Here is a 23039-nt window from a genome sequence, read left to right as displayed (position 1 = left end):
ATAAATCATAGTCCATTAGCCCATAGTCAATACATAAATATTATGTAACATATTATATTAAAAAACAGGGCAAGTCTATTTGACGTAGACGTTTCTTTAAACTGTCGCCTATCAGTCGTTTGTTTGACTTCAAGGTTAATAATATTATGATGTACGACGATAACGTCGCAAAAAAAAATGTTATACTTTTTTTTTGTTTACTAAGAAATTACTTTTGCAATTGACATTCTCCGCCATCTACCGCCGCTAGGCATGAGGAATCTACTCATTTATCATGACTGGGGTTCAAGTCTTGTTGTAATTACGAATCCATATTGACTATTGAATGTAGTAAAACATAAGTAGAATAATAATATACAAATGCGTTTTAAAATACATAGAATTCAGTCACAATATTGTCAATATTATATTAATGATACTTTTTCACTTTAATGGGTTATAAACTATAAACTAATTATTGTGTTTTATTTGGTCTTCGTTTAAAATATTTAAAAACAAATTAAAAATTAATTTGTTTGAAAAAAAACTATTGTACTTAAAATACATTTTTAGTGAATAAAATCAAATTATTTGGCCATTTGTAAGCGCATATCTTATGATATCAAAAAGATTTTATCACATGCATTTGGAATAATTTGATGATTTAACTCTGTCTTGAAATATCTACATTTTTTCGTTTCAACTGTAAACGTCATTTAAAAAACGAGTTCAACACAAACAAATTTAATGACGTTCTTAGAAAAATAAAAATATCATAGTTGAATTCCGGTTCAAAACATTTTACATGCGATTTCATGTCATTGCCGTTGTTGGTTGTTCTATATAGTCATTTATTACAAAATTAAATTTAAAATTAAGACATGTTTAAGCGGGGTGGCTGTTTTTATATCTATAACGACTTAGAATATTGAAAATACTATAATATAGAATTTCTAAAAAAAGGATAATTTTTTGAAAAAAATTACATGTGCCTGTTGGTTAAGTATTTTTTTTATTTTTTTAACAGCTGTTATTTTTTTGCTTTTATTATTTTGAAAAACGGGGGTACCTATTATTTAAATAATTTCTTTAAAAAAAAAAAAAAAAACCGTTTGAAACTTGTATATTTTTTCCTCCGTAATCATACACTCTACACACAAAGAGTGATCACTGGTGTTCTCACTTCTTCGTTGGTATGTGTTTTCACAGTACGATTTCGATGGTTTTACATCCTCTTAATATTGTTCAATTTAATATTCGACAGACGGTATCTCAAACCTATCGGTTTAGTCGTACTACTCCGCCATGTGTGCACGAAAATAATATTTCATCGCACAACACATGGAGACTGTCGGTGCACTGCACGACGTGTGCATGTATTAAACGTAATGCAGAGAGCACAGAGCCCGACCATTTCGACAAACAAAACCGAATACACATGTATACGAATGTATATATAATATTATTATTATATATCATGTGTTTGTGTGTACGTCGCTACCCGATCGTTAACGATGGTCTCGGAATTCCATTAAAATAACGTGAACGCGCCGCTACACGCCCCGAGTATATTATATACAATATTATTTCGAATATATATATAATAATAAGTCCTTTATTGCGAACGACATTCACGCATATATACAAATATATGTATATATATATAAGTATGCGCCAAAACGATATTGTAACTAGGTGCCCGCCGAGGTTTCACAGATGAACCCATGTCCAAACTATGCACATATATATAATTTAGAACTTATAAATAGCAATGGTATATATATATATATGGTTTATACCATAGATACGAATATGTATATAATACGCGATATTATTTATGAGGCGTGACGTGGGTTCTTCGGGGACACGATATTGGCATTTAGCTCCATTACGCATGTATATATATATATATATATATATATCTTATTTCGAAAATGCATTCCATTAAAATAATGTATAATACGTCACACATACATGAATTTTGGTAGAATCAAATATGAATTGATCGGGAGAGTTTTGAGGTATAATTTTATTATATTTCCACAGACGGGTTACAATAATAATTAGATTGTGGACCGGGTCAGCCCAGGGACGCGTTGGAAGATATACGAAACATAGTATATAATTTTTATAATACATTAATTAACATAATAGTAATATTGTTACCTATATTATATTAAATATATTTTTTATTTTCTGGTATAACCCGCCGCGATTGCCCTAGAAATATTCCTATAAAGTGTTTTCCTAAATATTTTTTTTTAATTTTTAGATTATTTTGAAATGTGGGTACTGAGAATTGTTTACTTTCGACCCCCTAAAGTACCTGCCAACTATAGATCCTATTCGCTACCAAAGACATCAACAAAATTAAGGACTGAAACATTTTACTTTTCCTAAGGGTAACGTCAGTTGAAAAAAAAATATATAATTTAATACACCACTCAGAATTTTACCAGCATTAAAACCTATTTTGTTAAAGTTGTACCTCCACCCAGAATTAAAAATGTTGTCTCTGTCTGAATTCGGATTTATACAATATTAGTACAAAATAATAATTAAAACATAAAAATAAATAATATATAATTTTTTTTTAAATGTATATTATATAATTTTCATTTCTAACTGATAGAAAAATCTTATGACCCAGGCAATATCATTTTAATAATGATTACTATTAATAGTATTAATACTTACTGTTATTGTTATTATTTTATAATACTTCCTGTATTCGTATAAACTATTCTGAAATAATTTTTAATTATTTCAATGTATACTGAGTAGACATTCTTGATTAATATCTCAAAATAAATGTACCTAATACTTACCTACAGTAGTAATTAAAAACGTATCGAAAATTTATGTAAAAATATACGAGACCAAAATATTGTCGTCTGTACGAGTTGCTTCGGTATAATTTATTGCTTACCTAGCTATTCTTTTTTATTTTTTATTATGCAATTAATGTATAACCCAACCTAGATACGTAATTTATTGGTCGTTGATATTATTTATGTATTATACCACGGACAACAACTACTCCGTCAGAATTTATTCTTTATTTACATGTACATATTATATAATCACGAAATAATAATTTAAAAATAACAATTTTACATCTTAAATCGTCAGTTTAGTAAAATTATTCCATGCGCATTACGCACTAGATTTATGTTTCACAATCATTTTTTTTTTTTTTTTTAATTAAATAAAATCGCTTTTCGTAATTGTTTTCTACGTAGCTGTGACATTAATTTATTTGTTTTCCTATTTTTTATATAATTTTGAATACCATAAGATTAATTAGGTAATCAAAATATCAAAAATATTCGTTTTTTTTTAAATATTGTATTAGATAACGATTCATCATCTAAAAATAAATGCTAAATTCTAAATGATGCGCTGAATATGTTGATTGTGATGATGGTGTTTATTTTTTATTTTTTGAATATATATATATATATGCTTTTTATAGAAAAAATACTTCAATGTTCGTCTTTAAGAGTAATTTTTGGAAGAAAATTGGATCTTATTGGTACTTTTTAAAAATCAAAATTGAATATTTACAGTATTTTTCAAAATAGTCAAAAATAGAAAAAAAAAATATTAAAGAAATTATCAATTTATATGCAAAACTAATTTTGAACAAAATCAATTTTTATTTTGTTGTATAATTCAAAAACAAATAACTTTAAAAATTTAAAATATTCATCAAATATTTATATTAACATTTTTATTATTATTATTATTTTTTTTTTTTTTCATAGTTACTTGATACTTTTAACGTACTATATTACTAATCGTAGAATATTTACTATAATATCAATATTAATATACGTATTATCATAAAATATACTTAATAATATTGGTTACAGATAAAACATCTCCACTTAGAACCATTTTTTTTTTTTTTTTTGCAATAATTTATCAATTAATTCAAATTTAATACATCTATTACAATGATCTGGCTCAATTACGATTTACACTCGATACTTACTACACAGCAGAATGGTTATCTACTTTTTAGTGTTATTCTTACGCTTCAATTTATAACCGAGACTAAACTTTATCACTATTAATATAAAAACAAAACAATTCTTGACAACAAAAGTCGTTTAAAATATACATTTATTCTTTAATTAATACTTTAGAAGAATAATTATTTTTATTTTTATTGTCAAAAATATGGCTAGAAAATTATTTCGTCAATAATTCAAGATTAAATAAGTCGAACTCGGGACAATAGTAGGTACTTACTTACACATGTTATCGAGATTACATAGGTTTTAATGCATTTATAAAACTGTCAACCACTCTTGTTTAATGATCCAAAAACAGGAGAATAAAAGATCACACGCAACATACAAAAGTACTACGATATAATATTAATATTTATTTTTCAAAAATAGATTAACAACTGAAGAAAAAATTATAAAGATGCTGTCACTATAATAGTATAAGGTAACTGTTTTTTAAGACTTTTAAAATTACTTAAAATTAAATTTCGAGGCAACGTCCAAATATTTTTATATCTATCATTTTAATTTTAAATAATATTTGGTCTAGTATTTTCGACATAATATTATGTTTAACGTTAAAACTTAAGGTTATATGCAAAAAATGTACTTATAAGTTATTTACAAGATCATCAAGACCATTTACCTACTCATAGTATTACATTAATGTAAAATTTTTCAATACATTTTTAATTATTTATTTATATTTATCTGAAATATCTGAAATATTATGGTGTGATTTCCATACACGCGAGATAATATTAAGATAAAATGAATAATTATTTCAAAAATTTATGTTCAATTTATTAAGCTTGCCATATAAGTATCTTCTACTATAGATGTTTGTTTTTAAATATTTTTAAACTTCCCTGGGTCATGGCAGTCATAATATTTATTAGACATATTTTATAATTTTTTAATCATAACTTTTGTTATAAGCCCTAATAATTTGAGTTATTTGCCAATTATTGATTGTACTTACTGCCTAAACAAAATACCTAAGTATAGACGATAAGTATCAATGGCCATATAAACAACGATTTATTCTTGACTGTTTAAGAAAATGTTTGTATAATTGAAATAAACAATATATAAATAGTTTACGAGTGAAATCATTCCAAGTCGAAAAACCTCCGCAAAACCTGCAACGTGTTAAAAATATGCTGCGCTTCGACGGAATCTGCAGCTGTAATGCTGTATACTTATTACTTGGACTATTATAATAATATATTATACTATACTAACACATCACGATTTGTTTCCCACGTGTGTTTGTCCCGATTTCCGATGAGTCGTTTTTTCTTTATTTATTTTTTGCTCCGTCTGGCGCATAGTAATAGTTATTATTACAACATACTATTACACGAAATTACGCAAATACAGTCCTATATTGGTCATAAAACATTTTATGCATCAGCCCATCTAAAGATAAGCACATATTTTTTCGATTCGTTTTTCTCGGCCAAAATATATATTATTGTCGTGTCGTTCAACACAATTTTGTTTCAGACCCTTATACTTAAAACATACGTTCAAATAATATTCTGCGCACCATATATTTTATTAAATCGTATAAGCATTGTAGTATTATGAAGTGAGGCATAAGGCAAGTAGGGATACTCATATCCCGGTAGACAGTTATTAATAATTATTATTGTATACCTACCACGGTACATTATTAACGAACTTGAAAACGAAATTAATAACATTAGATTATGTCAGCTGCAGTGCACACACATATTTTTTTTCTCTGATCTACTTTTATGAAGAAGAAAATTAGCAGGGTGTTAAAATTAACTATGACCAATAGAGGATCGCTCTATTAAAATTAAATGGATAGACACTGTTGACGTATGCAGAAATTCAAAGTTTCAATAATAAGGTTAGTTTTACTAAGAATACAAATGGAACTATAAAACAACACTAAAATAATATATTATACGTGCCTTACGACTTATATGAACAATCGTGTCATACGATTGATAATTATTATACAATTTATAATGTATGATTATTATTAACTATGAATATAATTATTCTGTTGTACAGTAAATTTATAACAATGCCTTTAAATAAATCAACCAAATAAAAATAAAAAAAACTGATAATATTTTGATATTATATTATCATTCATTTTAATTAATTCTGAATTAATTTAAACCACATAAATTAAACTTATTTTATAATTTTATAAATTTGATATTTTATTCCGTTGATTATTTTAATATAACTAAGTCACAATGATGAAATTCTAAGAATTCAAAAATAAAAATCACACGAAAACAACTAAAAACAACCAATGGATTAAAATAATTTCACCTTCTCTACAACAACCAAAATGTTTTTAAAATTAATTTAATTTTCATGTTCAACTAATGAATTAAATTAATTCAAAATATAAAATCTGATAGCAATAAAAAAAAAGAAAAAATTTAACGATGCTTAATTTTCAATGTTATCTATGGTTAAAAATTAATAAATTATTCTTGACTGCAAAAAACCCTTGTGTACACAACTTTAAGTTTTGTCAAGTGTTAACTCTTACACAAAATTGCATTATGTAAACATAGAGCTTAGAAAATGTCACAAAAGATTTTTTTAAATTTTGTAGAGACTTTTTGATCTTTTATAATCAATTTTATAATTCATTCAGCCGACAACTAATTTGATCCTTCCAGACTGCCGCTACGTATTTTTTATTTCAATATAGAATATTTTACAACACACATTTATGCTCTTATAATAATAATAATAAAAGAGTCACATCGTTTGTCGTAGTAAATATAACTTTATTAGATTGGAAAAAAAGTTAAATGTTGTAAAATGAAATAAATTTTTTTTAATTTCATTTAATTATAAAAAATAATAATGAATATTAATGTTTAACTTTGTCTGTTTATATATATTATATAATTTTATAACTTTTAATTAATTATAATCGAAACAATACAGTTCATTATTATACCATATAAATTTAGGTATATGTATATGTATTAAAATTGACGTCTGCAAGATTATAATAAAAATTGTTAATTTATGTAAATTAATAATTAAATCATATTGTCAATTTAATTAAAATTGTTGAACCGCTCTAATTAAAAATATGCTTTTAAATTAAGTTTAAAGGGTCTTTAAAGAATATATGGTAATAATTTTAATTGAATACGACTTATACCCACTTTCTACTCTATTTTACTAGAATAGCTTATCATGATAACAATAGATAATAATTTAACTGATTCCATTTATAATTTATAACTCAATAAATTTCACTGGTTTAATTAATCGATATAAGCCTATAATTATGGCTGCTTAAATTGCATTTTAATAAAACGTAGAAACTTAAGTGAACATACTCAAAGATGATTTTTACTTGCTTTATCTTAGGTTGAATTTACATTCATTCAACTTTTTTTAACGATCAAGAAAAAACGGAATCAAAGGAAAAGGAAAATTATTACGCTAAACCATTTAACGACAAAATTGATTTCTTTAATATGTTATAATTCAAAAATAATAATTGTAAAAACATGGAATTTTCATCAAGAGTTTAAATTATAATTTTCTATTCAAGGTATAATTTAAAAAATATTTCGACTATTTTTGAACTATTTACAGACAATAAATTGACAATTTAATTTTTAATTTTTTTTTTTTTTTTTGATAAATGCTGATAACAAATTTATAAATAGGTGAAAATACTTGAAAATTTAATGCAAAATCATAAATAAGTTTTTTTATATTTGTAAAAAATTATTAAAAATACAAGGTTTAATTTAATTTTAAATACATTTTAAGTTCAGATTTTTACAAAATTAATGAAAACCATAAATATTATGAATTTTGTGTATCTCTATATTGTCATATTAATATTTAATACCTGTTAGCTGTTAATAAATTGATTAAAAAATCTGAGTTTAATCACAGAATTGATTTAAACATAAAAATATATAGATATACATTAAATATAAAACAGAACTTCTCTAAATTTATTGTAATTTTATACCTAATGTAAGTAAAAATACAAAATAGTGCTATATAATATTATACTTCAAGCAGAATATTATTTTAATTATTTCCAAATTAAAGACTTATCTAACTCAATCGTGGACATAATAAATATTTGTAAATTTTTAAATTTTTTTATTCATTTCATTTTAGTGATTTTCTTAAAACAAATATCGTACAAACTGTCGTATATATTATTTTTAAGCTTATCATTCAGTTATCATTAATCATTATTTACCATAGAGTAAAAAATATATATATTGTTTTAATAAGGTTTTAATAAAGACTTTTTTGAGAAAATGAACTTAAGTCTACACATTTAAGGAATAAACAAAAACCTAAGAGATGTAATAGCAAACTGTATCTTTATTCGTAGTGTTAGAGTGCGAGTGTGTTGATATGCTAAAGAATGAACTGTATTGAATAATATGAATACGTATAATTTTATAACTGAAATATTTTCATTTTAGAGCTAATAGTTGTTACCAAAAACTATACATATAAAATTTATCTTAAACACTTATTAAAGATAACTATTAAATAGTTGCGTATAGCAACCATTGAGTTAAAAAAAAAACATTGTTCAAGTTATTAATTTATAAAACTTAGTTCATATTTAATTTATATTTTAGGGAATTATATTGACTAAATTATATTGTTAAATTATAACAAAATGAACAATTTTAAATTATCTAACGTTCCCAAAAGCAATTTAGAACGTGTTCAAGAATTTTTACACCCCGTAGAAATTCGGAAAACAAAAATTAAACAGGAATCCGATTTTAGAAGAAGAAAATTATTATTGAATTGGGAATTACAAGAGAAACGTATCCTGAATTTTAAAAATAGTCAGAAGATTAAAAAAATTAAAAAAATCGCCGACAATAAAACTAAAGCTGATGAAATTAAGTTTCGGATATCTGAGATAAATAACTTAAAATTTTATAAAAACCTGGATCTGATGAAGAAATTTAAAAAAAGAGATAAAAAAATAGTGGCAAATTTAAAAAATCTTAAGCGTTCTGCATTTGCTAAAAAACTAGAAAGAGATTATAACAGGTATTGGAATAAAATCGACAGACATACAAAAATGATAGAAACCAACAACTTATTGATAGAGAAATGTGTAGACCACAAATATCCAACAGTTGAAGAAGAGGAGATGATTTATGAAATAGGAAATAAAAATGAAGAAATAGAAAAGGAAACGGAATCTTCAGAAAAATGTTTCTACATTCCCGTGAGTAATATGACAACATAATTTAACCGTAGACCATTTACATAGGCAATACATAAACATAATATGTGCAATCAGGACATTTTAAACATTTACGTGTCTATAAAACTTCTAAAGATTAAATTTTAGTCTATAATTTTAACAAAATTAATTATTTTTTTCATTTATTTGATATCAAATGCCTATCACATATTATAATAACGCTTAATTTAACACTGAATCATTAACAAAACCATATAGTAATATTAATAACTCTTCTTTAATTCTTCGTTTTTGTATTTATTCAAATGGTCGACACGACTGCAACCCATTGTCGCTTGTAATACCGCCAACAGGCATGCGAAATGTTTCCGACATTAAGTGTGTCATGTTATACATTTTTGTTGGAAAATTTTGTGCTTATTTATTAGTGTTATTGTCGCGTGGGCGTGGTTATAACCGCTTTAACTAATCGTTGTATCATAATATTGTTATTTTAACACAACCAACTCGCTGCCGAATCGTCGTCGTGTGTTTATACTGTGACGTTTTGTCGTTCGTACTGCAGAAATTAAAATCTACGGACCGTTACACATTTATCGAGCGCATTCAGAATTTAAGAATGAGTTCCAATAAATGCAATCAGTATGCTGAGTTTTGGGAAAAGACGGCACCGCTGTGGGATAAAATGACATTGTGTCTGCAAGCCAACGATACCGGAACATTGGCGGTCAGTAAATCGTCATTTAACGAAGAGTACGCGGAAGAAAAAACTCGACAACAGCACTATGATTTGGTGGACGAAAGCCGGCCGCCGACATTGGTGCAGGAGATTATGATGAATGGTACCGTCGTAATTATTATTATTACTGTTACGATAACCATGGTTACATATTGAGCATGACTGATGTAAAGTACATTAAAACAAAACGAAAAAGTTTGGCCATGTGAGTACCGCTTTACTGTAGGCACAATATAGATGTCGAATGGGTCACTATAAAATGTATGTGTCAAATTTAAATTTAATAAAACATCGTTGGATACAAAAAACGATTATGACCAGAGACGGTATAGACTTAGACTATAGAGTCAACCTATATTATTAAGTATAACACACGTTTTGATATGTTTTTTGATATTGCTATATTGAAGTAATTTATTTTAATACAAGTATTGTGATAGGTTGATTCAATGATTGCCGAAAATATTGCACTTGTTATTATTTCATTATTGATATTTAATTAAATAATAATAACGTGTATTTATATATGATATTTATTTTATCAATTTACTAAACGATAACACTTTACAGTAAAACACTACTAAACAGCGTAAATAGATTAATGGTATTAGTTTAAAATAGGTAATACGTATATTAAACTCATATTATACGTAAAAGTATTTAGTCTCCGTTAAGTAATGTTTTTGAATTATATCAAAATAATAAATATCGTTTATCATTATTAAAATATGTAATTTTTTTCCAAATTTAAACTTCAAATGTTTACAAGAAATAATTTTTGACATTTTTTAGTTGTTAAATAAACCATTTTTGAGAAATCATGTATAACGTTTTTGAAAATTTCTATTCTAAAATAAATTTAAAATTTACATTTAAAGAAAAAAAACTAAGTAAAATTGAAAATTTCAAGTATTTATAAATAGTTAAAAATAAAGCAGAATATTTTGAAAATTGTATTTACATATTCTGATATTCAATAGTACTCAGAATTATTTGTTTATAAATTACAATATAAAAAAAAATTTATTATTATTAAAAACTAGTTTTACGTAAATATTCTGCTTTTCCAAATTTATTAATTTTTTTTTTTTTGTTTTTCCTATTATTTTAAAAACTTCAAGGAATTTTTTTCTCTTGATACCTCAAAATACCAACTAGATTTAGTTTCTACTAGAAACCACCACCAAAGTTGAAAATCAAAGAATTTTTACTATTTTAAAATATGATGATAATCAGATAAAAAAACATTGTAAAATTTATCGTTTTTCTTAGGATGTAAAATTTTAATTTAACAGCTTTAGCTTCTGATCAGTCACGAGGAAAAGTATGCTATTTTATATTTATATTCAAATATATTGGAATATATTTTTTTATCAAATCAGTTAATTTTAGATAAATAATAATAAACATTTTTTTTAAATGTATTAGAGGAAAATAGGTATTTATTGTTTTTTGTCCAATTATTAATTTATAATAATTAATGTGTACATCGAAGTATTAATATATATCTATAATTATATTTCAAGTTCTTAGTGTATATAAGTATTGAGATATTGGAAATATTCAAATATTCAAAAATAGAATATGTAGATATCATGTACCTACTATAATTATTATTTATTGTTACTGATACTTTCGCGTTTGAATGTTTTCGCATTCATATTAAGTTTTACGGTTTTTTGTTAAGACGTGGACTACTATATATCAGATGAAATGGTGATTGAAACGATAGAACGGGCCAAATCGCTGTCTGAACCGAACGTGTCTGCGGCTAATCTTATACACTTGACTAAGTGTATAATCGAATACGAGGCTGACGTTAAAAGCAACGTTGATTATATGGTTTCCGGGCTCACGGAGAGAGCCGTATTCGAGTTTACGAAAAAGAAAATTTCCGGTGAGTAGGTTTAAGAACAAATCCGTACGATACTGTCAATACTATACTATTTTAACTATTGCACTTACTGCGGAAAGCGTTCAATTTCAGAATTATAAAAGTCCTATTTTCAATTGTCTTAATTACAAAACTTAATTTTCACTGATAAATGTACCTAATTGAAAATATCGAAAACGATATTATTTTATTTTTATCTGTGTTAAATGTTCTATGGCAAATTAATGGGGAAATCCACCTCTTTTTATTTCAACATATTATACACTTCTACTGAGTATTTTTTCTATAAAATACTGTTATAGTGTATTGCTATCCCTTGAATATAAATAGTATAATAGGTATGTCTTCTTGTTTAAATAACTGTTCCATGTCGTACATGTATAAGACGGAGACAACACATGCGGGTGCGACGTCCTCTTAATATAAATCCTCGTATGTAATATCCTCAAAAAAACAACATGATTTTACAGTCTTGAACCGCGGTCCGCGATACTTTCTTAAATTAAACTATATCTGAAAAAATAAAGTTATAATAAGGGTTATTATTTTATTGTTTTATTCTCATCCAAACATATACTCCAGCTTTGAAAAATATCGTTTAAAACCACTTTTTATTCTTGCACAATGCCATATTTTTTTTCAATACATTAAAATTTTTAGAAATATCTAGTCTGAACACATTATCGTTTATATTGTGTTCTGTATTCTACGATATTGTGCAAAATCACCCGGGAATTAAACGTACAATTATTTACGTCTATATAAACGTATCGTACTTTGTTTCGTAAACGCATTCAATGAAATAAATAAAAAATTTATTATATTTTATACGATATTAATTGATATTTTCAGAGAAAATATTTGTGGACGTGCGTAGAACCATCGATAGGCTTCAACACTTAAACGACGACAATGTAATTCCCACCAAACTGATAAAATCCAAGAATAAAGTCGAAGTCACCTCTTTCGTTTGCAACATGATCAGCAACGTTGATAACAAAAACTTCAAACAGTTCGACAAACCGATTGATGACGATCCGCATTACTTGGCTCTGATTTCAGAAACGGCCGACGATAGATTACAAAAGTTTCTGTGGGAAAACTTTAATCAAGAGATTATGTCCCCGATAAGATTCACAATGAGTCACCGAGTGAATCTTTTCGAGGTAATGTTATTTTTAATAACATCGACAAATCACCAGTGTTTTGAGAGTTAAAGATGTCTCTTTGGTGTTTTTTAATGGAGCTTAATCGTTGTCAATTTCAACCAAAAGAAAAATGTAATCCTAAGAGTTAGTACTGATTCCATACATATCTCCGCACATTACTGTATAGCCCTTTTGCTTCTGTATCATTTCCATTATTAGTTATCTGTTTTATCACGTAATTGTAACAAAATTATAAAAATAATTCATTAGAACACTTTAATTCCGTAAGCTTATTTATACAAATATTATCTACTAATTGTCTCAATTCATTTAAACAATTTAATTATCTTTACGAGTATTCAAGTCTAAAAATGTCGTGTCTTATAAAAATTAATTTACAAATAAAATTTGCTATAAAAAAAGAAAAACCAATAAATGAAAAACAATTTTTTAATTTAAATTAGATTTTAAAATAAACATTTTCATAGAAATTGTAATTACACACTATAATAATTCGTTATTTTTATTGTGCAGTGTGTACACCGTCTTGGTACGACGAACAATTTAACGAACCAACCAATCTTATCAACTAAATTTGTTTTTTTTTCGTTTGTGCCACCTAGGTTATGTAGCATATTTGCACAAACGTCATTGACCATATTTTAGAAATGTGTTTTTATTTTGTCACGGTTTTGCATCGCTCACTCCCGGTCACGTCCCGCGCGTGTCGTACCTACTGCCCGTTTCATCCCGTATCGTTGTCCTTAGCACGTCGACAATGTGGTTCGGTCATTCTTGGAGAAGGCGCACCAAAAAACAGCGCACTTCGTGTCCACCGCCAAGGTAGACGAATATGCTGAGCACGTCAAATCGAAGACGGAAAGCAATGACACAACTGTAGTGTCGCTTAAGATGGATTTGGTGTACAGGATTTGTCGAAAACTCACAAAGCTAGTGTTCGGCATGTTTGCGACGGAAGAACGAACGGCGCATAACCTTGAGGCGACTGTCAACGCGTACGTGTTGCATGTATCGAACCGGACAACCCGTGTGAATTACAACAAACGTCACTACAAACCGCGTGAGCTGGTTGACACAAATTACTTCACTGATAAGTACAAAAATGTGGCAAAATCGCTTCAAAACCAATATCGCGCTTTGCACTTTTAATAGCAATAAGAAAATCCGCAGTATTAATTACCTATAGCTATAACTTTAACTACACCAAATCTTGCTCTCTTCCGGAATACGCAATATGCTAAAAAAAAAAAAAAAAAAAAAAATAGTACAAAAATAATTGTGTTAAATTTAGAACTTAATTTCGATTTGGTATTATCGTTTAACAAAAAAAATATTTTAGTACGAGAGTATTCAATAATTAAAAAAAAATTTTAATCAAATATTAGCAGAATTAAATACATACAGTCCAATAATTTACTAAAATAATGTATTATTTTATCTTATATAATATTTATAATTTATATTCTAGTAGTTATGTGTAATACAATGTTTTAAGGTTGAATTATTGTATAAATAATTCGTATTACTATAAAATAAATACAAAATATATTAATTTTTAATTTTTTATCATTTTTACACATTACACGACATTTCTGTAAAAATGAATTTATTCAACATTTTTCTCTATATTAACTATTTATATTATTTTAGAATAAGATATATTGTTAACACACAATATTATTGACTAATAACTTAACACTCTTAAGTCGACTTGTCTTTAAATAATTCGAATAAAATTATTCATTGAGTCATTCGTTTATTAAAGGAGTTTTGTATAGGCAATATTTAAGCTGATTAAATTAAATATTATTTTTTTCTAGTAAATATTATTTATCAATTTTCAATTCATCATTCCGTTAATTCTTATGATATGATACCAATAAAACTAAATTGAACAGAATATTTCTCTTATATTAATTATGATAGCTTGAATAACTTGTATGCTTTAGCATTTGTTAAAACAATTTTTATAAATTAAATCTAAATTTCGTTAAAAGTTTTGAGTAGAATCTTAATTAGACAAGATAATAAATCTAAACCTGATTTCAAAATTCTTATAATGTAACAACATTATTTAGCAAGAAAAATGGGAGAAGAAAGATTGATACAAGAAAAATTTACATAAAAATTTAATAAATATTGAAGATTTTACTAATTGTAGAGATGAGTTTATTAGAATAAAATAGTTGTAGAGATAATTAAGAATAATTATAAAACCATTTATTTATTTTATATTTTGTAATATTTATAATCTCTTAAACAATATGATTTGCAAGTTCCTATTAAAGGAACTTAAGCTTTTTTAAATAATCATTTAAAATATAATACAACGCATTATACTATACTATATTATTTATTAATAAGTAATTTAACAAATTTTTTCCGAGGACCATATATTATTTTCATGTTTTTAAAAATGTCTCTATATTTTAATTAAGCTTTGAAAGTATTTATGAAATATTAGTTGAAAATTAAACTTAAGACTTTATAAGTTTAAACACTATAGAAATCCCAAGTTAATAAATTAGTTGTGTTATATCTATTTTATAATAATTATATACATTTATTATACTGATAAAATAACAAGTGATAAAACTCATAAAGTCATAACCATTTGTAAAAGATACTACTGAGTAATGTCACAAGTACTTAAATCATTATAATTTATAAATTGAAATACACTTTTTTTATTCCTATCAAATTTAATAGCAATATAACTAAATTAAGTATATTCTGTATGATAGAATATTTTTTTGTTTTCTGAATAATGTATACATGGTAAAGTAATTTTAAGCATAAAAACCTCTGATCTTTAATAAATAATAATAGAATATTTGTATAAATTAAAATGATTTGACAATTATTTTTTTAATAACATTAGTTTAAAATTTGTTAGTTTCATTGAACCCGATGAGTGAGTGTCATCCTTGATAAATATTCAATAACTAATCTAACTATATCAAAAAAGAAATTTTAATTTTAGTTTATTTTACTTACAACAATAAACACACAAGTTGATTTAAATATTTTTATAATACCATATTATAAACTTTAATATTACTTAATTGCTTCTATAAGTGTTGAAAAGCTGATAAAAAAAAAAAAATTAATACTTATCGTAATTATTGAGTAATTAATAATAATGAATGTGCCTCTGCATTAGGATTTAAGATTAATAACAAAATGTCATGTATATCTTTTGCTACATAATTTAATTTTTATCTAAAAGAATAGGTTAGGTTAGTTCTGATCAAAAATACATCAATAACTGAAATCAATATTTATGATAAATGATTTAATCAAAGTATAAAAAGCAAAACTATTGATTTAAAATTACTAAATATTCATTTATTTTATATTTTTTTTTTTACTTACTTAAAATACAATAAAAAAAATAATAATTACTAATATTTTACTTATATTAATAATCAAAAATTTAATTAGTTAGAAAAATAAAGAAATATTATAAATTCTTTTATAGACAAAATATGCTGTCATGCCTAAATTAAACCAAATATGAACTAAAGAGGAAAAAAAGGTAAAATATGAACACTTTATAGTTTTATATAAAGTAATACATTTGTATATTATTTAACTGAATTTTTAATAATTATATTGAATGGTTATCTCCTAAAAAAATACTTACATATTATTTACTTGATTAAAAATAATACCATATATTTGTGTATTGTGCTTATGCATCTCAGTGTAGATAATAATAACTTGATTTTATGTGACTTACTCCCATTGTTTAGTTTATAAAATTACAAGTTATTAGATGTATATTATTCAATTTAACTGGGATATATTATTACACTTTATTATGTCAATAATTATTCTGTTTTAAATCCTAAGTTCAGATACATATCAGACACCAACCTACAGTGCAAAAAAATAAATAAAAATATGACGGGCAACTTTTTGAGTAAGAATTGCTTTTGATTCCTTTTTACTTAAAGTATTTTAAGAAAAAGATAACAAATAATTATATAATTACAATGGAAGAATTTAACTAGATTAATTATTACTTAAATATACATTTAACAATTAAAATAAAATGATATCATTCGATAAATAACATTACCTAAATCTTATGCATAACCTACACTAATCAGACCTTTAAAATTTACAATTTACTTAACTAGAATTTTTTATTTTTACCTTTTATACTTTAATGTATTTTATACTTATTTTAATATCATCTTCAATAACATTGGATTTGATTTACTATACTACAAATATTTAGACAAGACAATACATTATTATTATTATTATTATTATTATTATTATTAATTAATAACTATTTAATGGAATAATTTTTTATAATACAAAGATTAGTTTGATGATATTATGTTTAATCTTAAGACAATTGTATTTGTATCTTGATTCATTGATGGCAAAATACCTGAAATATTTTTATTATTTAAAAAATTAGGTACATTATATCATAATAAGTGTTATAAAATTGACACACACTAAAAATATAGCAATACTATAGAAATATAATTTTACCAAGAAACTACATTAATTTGTTATTATAAAACAATATTTTTTTCATATATTAATAGAGAAAAAATAATTGAATTGTACTACAATATTTGTAACCGATCTGATCACCTGACTAACTAATTATGATATCAATCACATAAAAAAAAAAAAAAAATACTAGGTTAATACTCGTAAAGATAATGAGACTAATTTAGAATACTTATTAGAATACATAATATATTATAAACTTTTAGATCATGATTTAATATACTTAATATTTATTTTGATAAGATTGAAAAATAAAAAATTAATTGTATATTTCATTATTTTGATGATATAACTAGTGTCTAAAATGGTAAATAATGGCTAAATAAATAAAATATTTTGTGTTTAAAATAATTGAATAATTATTTTTTTTAACTTTATTAATTAATAAATATGTCTATAACATTATTTAATACAAATTTTACGTGTGGACAACCCATTAAGTGCAGCCTATTATATTCTCAATAAATAATTAATAATAATTTATAACATATATTATATATTTATATTTTTTAATCATAATTTGTTGTAATTTTATTATTATTGTACTAAATTGTTTGTATTATGTATCTGTTGTAGGCGTATGGTCAAATCAGGCATTTTATTAAATGCTTAGGCATATAGTCAAAGAATTTAATGTTTATGCAATTTCACCATCTGCCTAGACATTTAGTTAAATGCCTATTTCATGCCAGGCAAATAATAAAAAAAACATTTTGTATTATTTTAAAAACTTAAATATATTTTCTATCAGTTATTTATTGCTATTTTATATTTAATAAAAGGTATGTATTATTTATTGATATGAAAAACACTTAAGTATATGAAATAATATGTTTAATTTCGTGTTCATTATTATTTAGTATTGTTTTAAAAATGAAATCATAAATATATACAAATAATAACTAACTAGATGTGAAACATAAATTATAGTACAAATATATTGTATAGCCTATAGTCAGTATAGTATGAGTAGTGGGTATTATATTATATTCTTATTAAATAAAAATAAAAGTTCCATTGGTTTTTACCTTGGAAAATTAACGTAGGTACTAGATTGTATGAGAACCTTATTTATATTGAGTACTGTGGGACAAATTATAATCTTATCGATTATAACGACATACATATTACGACGTTACAGAAAAAGATACAGAACATACGATTGAATTGTACAATAATTTAGTTTAATACGTGTATTATGTTTACATAAATCGTATGTAGTGTGACAACAAGTAAAAGGTAACAAAAACTTGTAGTTATAATATAACTTTTTTATTTATTTTTTATGATTTCATTTTTAAAACAAAGTAATAGTGGACACGAAATTAAACATATTATTTCACATAGTTATTATATTATTATTTTATTTTCTACGTTTTTTACGTATCAATAAATAATATATAATAAATAATACCTTTTTTTTATATAAAATAGCAATAAATAACTGATAGAAAATATATTTAAATTTTTAAAATAATACAAAATGTATTTTTATTATTTGCCTGTCACGAAATAGTCATTTAGTTAAATGACTAGGCATTTAATAAAATGCCTGATTTGACTATATGCCTACGACATATCTATAAAAATGTCATGAAAAATTATTGAATTTGAGTATAAATATACTTATCTAATAGAATAAATAGTCTTTTCTCTTGGAACTATTCAACTATCCTTAGTGTGTTATTTTCTTTTTCCTTTTTTGACCAGTTTTTAGGTTCTGGAAAATAATTAACTTAAATTAGTATCATAATAAAAGAAGTTCCAAAATATATTTTACTTTGATACTTCCATTGGCGAATAGTATTTCATACAGCTCCAATGAGAAGGTCTGATAGATGGTAATCGAACAACAAACTACGCACATAAAAACAAATATACAACAATGTTATGCAATGAACATCATAGTAACTATAATTAATTGTTCAATTTGATTTCAGTACCAATACTACAATCCTGCAGTAGTCTGTGGCATTTGCAAGTCAAAAACTCCACAATCAACAATGATATTTCTTAATAAAACATTGTTAATACTAATTGTATTCTTGAATAGTAAACACAGTTGTACATCAGCACGACGGAACTTGAACTAGAATTGCGTTGAATTTGATGAAATGACAATTGATAACTGCTAAAACTACAATAAAAGGAATATTTTGAATAATTAATGTTCATTTTAATCGATAATTTGAAAAAACTTACAGGTAATAGAGTAAGTTACAAATTACAATTAAGAGCATTGAGCAACGTTGTAATCAAGTAGGTAGAGCAAAGATTTATTGTGATTGTTGAATATTCTATAATAATCTCCTTCTGAGACTTGTAAATTCAAGTTGGACGGACGAGTATCAAGACTCGAGAGTGTGACAATTGTTAGACAGTTAAGACAGTTAAGACAGTTATCGAGTATCAACTGGAGTCGTTATAATTTTTGTCGGCACCAAATTTCTTATCTTTATTTATTAGTTATCATTGTTATCAAATAAATTATTTTATGATATCTAATTATCTAATATCTATCATATAAATACGTAGGAATCACAAACGCTTCACGGATGTATGCAAATCATCTGATCAATTCAAATAGGTATAATAAAATCTTCAAGAATTATAAATAATTAATATTATTCGATGGAAATAGCCGTTCATGTCCGTTTTCCGTGTAATGCGATATTGTCATATGGTCATGCAGAGACGGAAGCACTCGACTCAGTGGCGGATTCTAAATTTTAACCGACCTAGGAAGATTTCGTTTCACCAGAAGTATGAAGGCCGTTGTTTGTTACATCAGGTGTGCCCAACCCGTGGCCCCTGGGTCATATTCCAACCAGTCCGTGACCATTTTATAAAAATTAGAAATTTGTACCTATTGGTGTAAAAAAAAATGAAAATTATTATTTATAAAAAATGTTATTTTCTTAAGAGGACGCCGCACCCGCATGTGTTGTATCTGTCTTACATACATACACATGGCAAATTTTCGTTCAGCTGAATCCATTTTATGTTGTTAGCTTTAACATTAGAGTAAATTTACCTATTATCAAACTTAAAGATAAGAATTGTATCTAACCTAACCAGGGGCGGACTGGGACCCAGTCGGCCCACTGTTCTGTAAAAATAAATCGGCCCTAACATAATAGCATAAAAAAACATCTAATCTCTTAATTTTTTAGTTTTCAATTTATTAATTCTGTACTGTGATTTACGTTTGATTCTCTTTAAAATATAATATAATATATATATATATTATAAAATTAAAACTTACTGATGTACCCAAAAAAAATTTATAGTAAGATTTTTTATTTTGAATTATTATACATAATTTTTTAATTATAACATACATAGTATACATAAAATAAATAATATTATATAATTTACTTTGGTCTTTACACTGATAGCATTTGGTTCATCAATGATGAAAATTTTTTTATTATATTTAATATTTCTTGGAAATCAATAGCATCCAATATATCTCTTTTGATAGACATTAGCATAAATGCTTCGAGATGGTCTTGATTTAAAGAAGATCGTAAACGATTTTTAATTATTTTAAGCTTGCTGAATGCTCTTTCACAATTAACCTGTGTAACAGAGAGCGTTAAAACAAATCCAACTGCAGAGTACAAGTTACAATATGTAGGTGAATGCATATTTAATTGGTATATTAATTTTTGTAGACATATTAGGCATGATTTTGAACTATGATTATTATTGATGGCTTTTGATTTTTCACACACTAAAAAAAAAGACAAACATTTTTTCACTAAATATAAAAAAACATATTTTAATATATTTTACTTTTAACTTCTGAATCTATTTTATCCCAATCTAGTGTAAAGTTGTCATAGTCACACTCTTGGTTATCTTGAAATGTATCATCATCATTATACATTTTTGAAGTATTTGAACTCAGAGGCTTTGCAATATTGTTATATATTTTTGAAAAATGGTTCAGTTCAGACACTAATTTCTGATGGTTTATTAATGATAATTTTGATAATTTTTTTAATGCTGATTCTGGTAGATTATTGTCTTTTGCAAGTTGAAAATTCTTTGGCAATAAATACTGAATATCAGCTATAATTTCCTTATTACTCGAAAATCTTTTAATAAAACTGGTTCTTAATTGATCAATAGTGCATTGAAAAATTTGTACTCTAAACTTATCAATAGGATTTATAATAGATTCATCTGAACACATTTCATCATAATTGCGCTTCTTATGTCTGGAACGTATTAATGGTAATTTATCCTCCACAATAATACTATCATTCAATTCAAAATTTGTAAATTTATCATTCATATTTTGTGAAAATTTCTCTGCTTCAATGACAATTGTATCAAAATTTATTTTTCCAATTTCATCAACTGTATTTTCTACCATTAACCAAACAGCTAAAAGATCTAAATTACTTGACTGTAAATATTTTGATGTATGTCCGATAGAATCAAAAACTTTAAGAAATAGATGGGCTGTTAAAATAATTTGGAATTTACACAATTTATCTTTTAGTGAAGTCAATAATATTGATTATATTTTTTTTTGGATGTGTACTACTTCATTAAGAACCCACGAGCCGCCACTAGTCCTATGGATATAATATGACACCGGCCCACTGTGCAAATGCACTGTAGCACAGTGGCCCAGTCCGCCCCTGAACCTAACCGAGCAACTTATGTGGAAATATTCAGTACTTTAAACACACACGATTAGGGTCATAAATTCGATAAGTGAATAAAGATAGGTAATATTATTATATCAAATAAAATGTACAAAAAAAAAAAAAAACCTGTGAAGTTTATACTGCCCGTAGTATAAATAAAAAATTTTATTGCGGCCTATAAGTTGAAAAAGGTTGAGCACGCCTGTGCTACATCGTTTACACGCCGCGCAGTTGAATCTACGTAGGAATAGGTACGCTAAACACATTAACCACCTTATCATAGATCATTGGTTAACCATATTATCTTAAATTGTGATCGTTTTTCACCCCATTATCAAAGAAAAAAGACATATTATTATATAGAATAAGTCATAGATGATTAAAAAATATTTCAATAAATAATAAAATCAGTTTTATGATCATAGTCATAACCAGGCTCCGATCTCCCGGTGGCACAATCCGCCACTAAGGTTCGACCTACTCTTTTCACACATTGCTACTAATGATCTCTTACTATGCATACAGCCAGACATTTACTAGATTTGTACATATGAAAATAGAAAAATATTGTCTATTTTGATATCATTGAGTGACTTGCGTGTGACCTGTTTTTTTGCATAAAAGAATATTATTTAGATAAAGTGATTTCAATATTTACTTATTTTTTTTGTTTTTTTTTTTTTTCATTGAAAGATAAAGACTGCTTACAAAGTGCATAGTACTTTGATTTTAAAAATAACAATGTAAAGTGAAATATAAAAATGTATAAAAACGAACAATAATTATTCATCAGAGCAAATTAGAAAGAAGACATT

General features: G+C 25.3%; 2 protein-coding genes and 1 long non-coding RNA gene across 3 annotated transcripts; 1 reads left to right on the top strand and 2 right to left on the bottom strand.

The window, feature by feature from the left end:
- Nucleotides 1–8676: 8676 nt before the first annotated feature.
- On the top strand, nt 8677–14313 carry LOC112591971. The gene is made up of 5 exons (XM_025335935.1): nt 8677–9243; nt 9788–10064; nt 11649–11858; nt 12708–13021; nt 13772–14313. Exons 1-5 carry the CDS (start codon nt 8677–8679, stop codon nt 14171–14173), a joined length of 1770 nt encoding a protein of 589 aa, XP_025191720.1. The 3' UTR covers nt 14174–14313.
- A 4704-nt stretch (nt 14314–19017) lies between these two features.
- LOC112591956 lies at nt 19018–19987 on the bottom strand. Its single transcript, XR_003114537.1, has 4 exons — nt 19763–19987; nt 19504–19697; nt 19341–19417; nt 19018–19280 (listed from the first exon to the last, which is right to left on the bottom strand). It is a non-coding gene; the product is annotated as an uncharacterized LOC112591956 (long non-coding RNA).
- A 959-nt stretch (nt 19988–20946) lies between these two features.
- LOC112591970 lies at nt 20947–22718 on the bottom strand. The gene is made up of 3 exons (XM_025335934.1): nt 22706–22718; nt 21359–22033; nt 20947–21173 (listed from the first exon to the last, which is right to left on the bottom strand). Exons 1-3 carry the CDS (start codon nt 22716–22718, stop codon nt 20947–20949), a joined length of 915 nt encoding a protein of 304 aa, XP_025191719.1.
- Nucleotides 22719–23039: the final 321 nt, after the last annotated feature.

The sequence above is a fragment of the Melanaphis sacchari genome, unplaced genomic scaffold (genome assembly GCF_002803265.2).
Source record: "Melanaphis sacchari strain LSU unplaced genomic scaffold, SCAv2.0 Contig14_pilon_pilon, whole genome shotgun sequence".
Taxonomy (NCBI): domain Eukaryota; kingdom Metazoa; phylum Arthropoda; class Insecta; order Hemiptera; family Aphididae; genus Melanaphis; species Melanaphis sacchari.
Note: the sequence above shows the minus strand (reverse complement) of the source record. Positions and strands in the feature narration are given on the sequence as shown.

Bases quoted from the DNA above. Each gene is read 5' to 3' on its own strand.
- LOC112591970 (XM_025335934.1), bottom strand. The intron at 21,174-21,358 runs GTAAAATATATT...TGTACTCTGCAG, and splicing joins AATAGATTCAGAAGTTAAAA to TTGGATTTGTTTTAACGCTC.
- LOC112591971 (XM_025335935.1), top strand. From the start codon at position 8,677: ATGAACAATTTTAAATTATCTAACGTTCCCAAAAGCAATTTAGAACGT. The intron at 9,244-9,787 runs GTGAGTAATATG...TTCGTACTGCAG, and splicing joins AAAAATGTTTCTACATTCCC to AAATTAAAATCTACGGACCG. The intron at 13,022-13,771 runs GTAATGTTATTT...CGTTGTCCTTAG, and splicing joins ACCGAGTGAATCTTTTCGAG to CACGTCGACAATGTGGTTCG.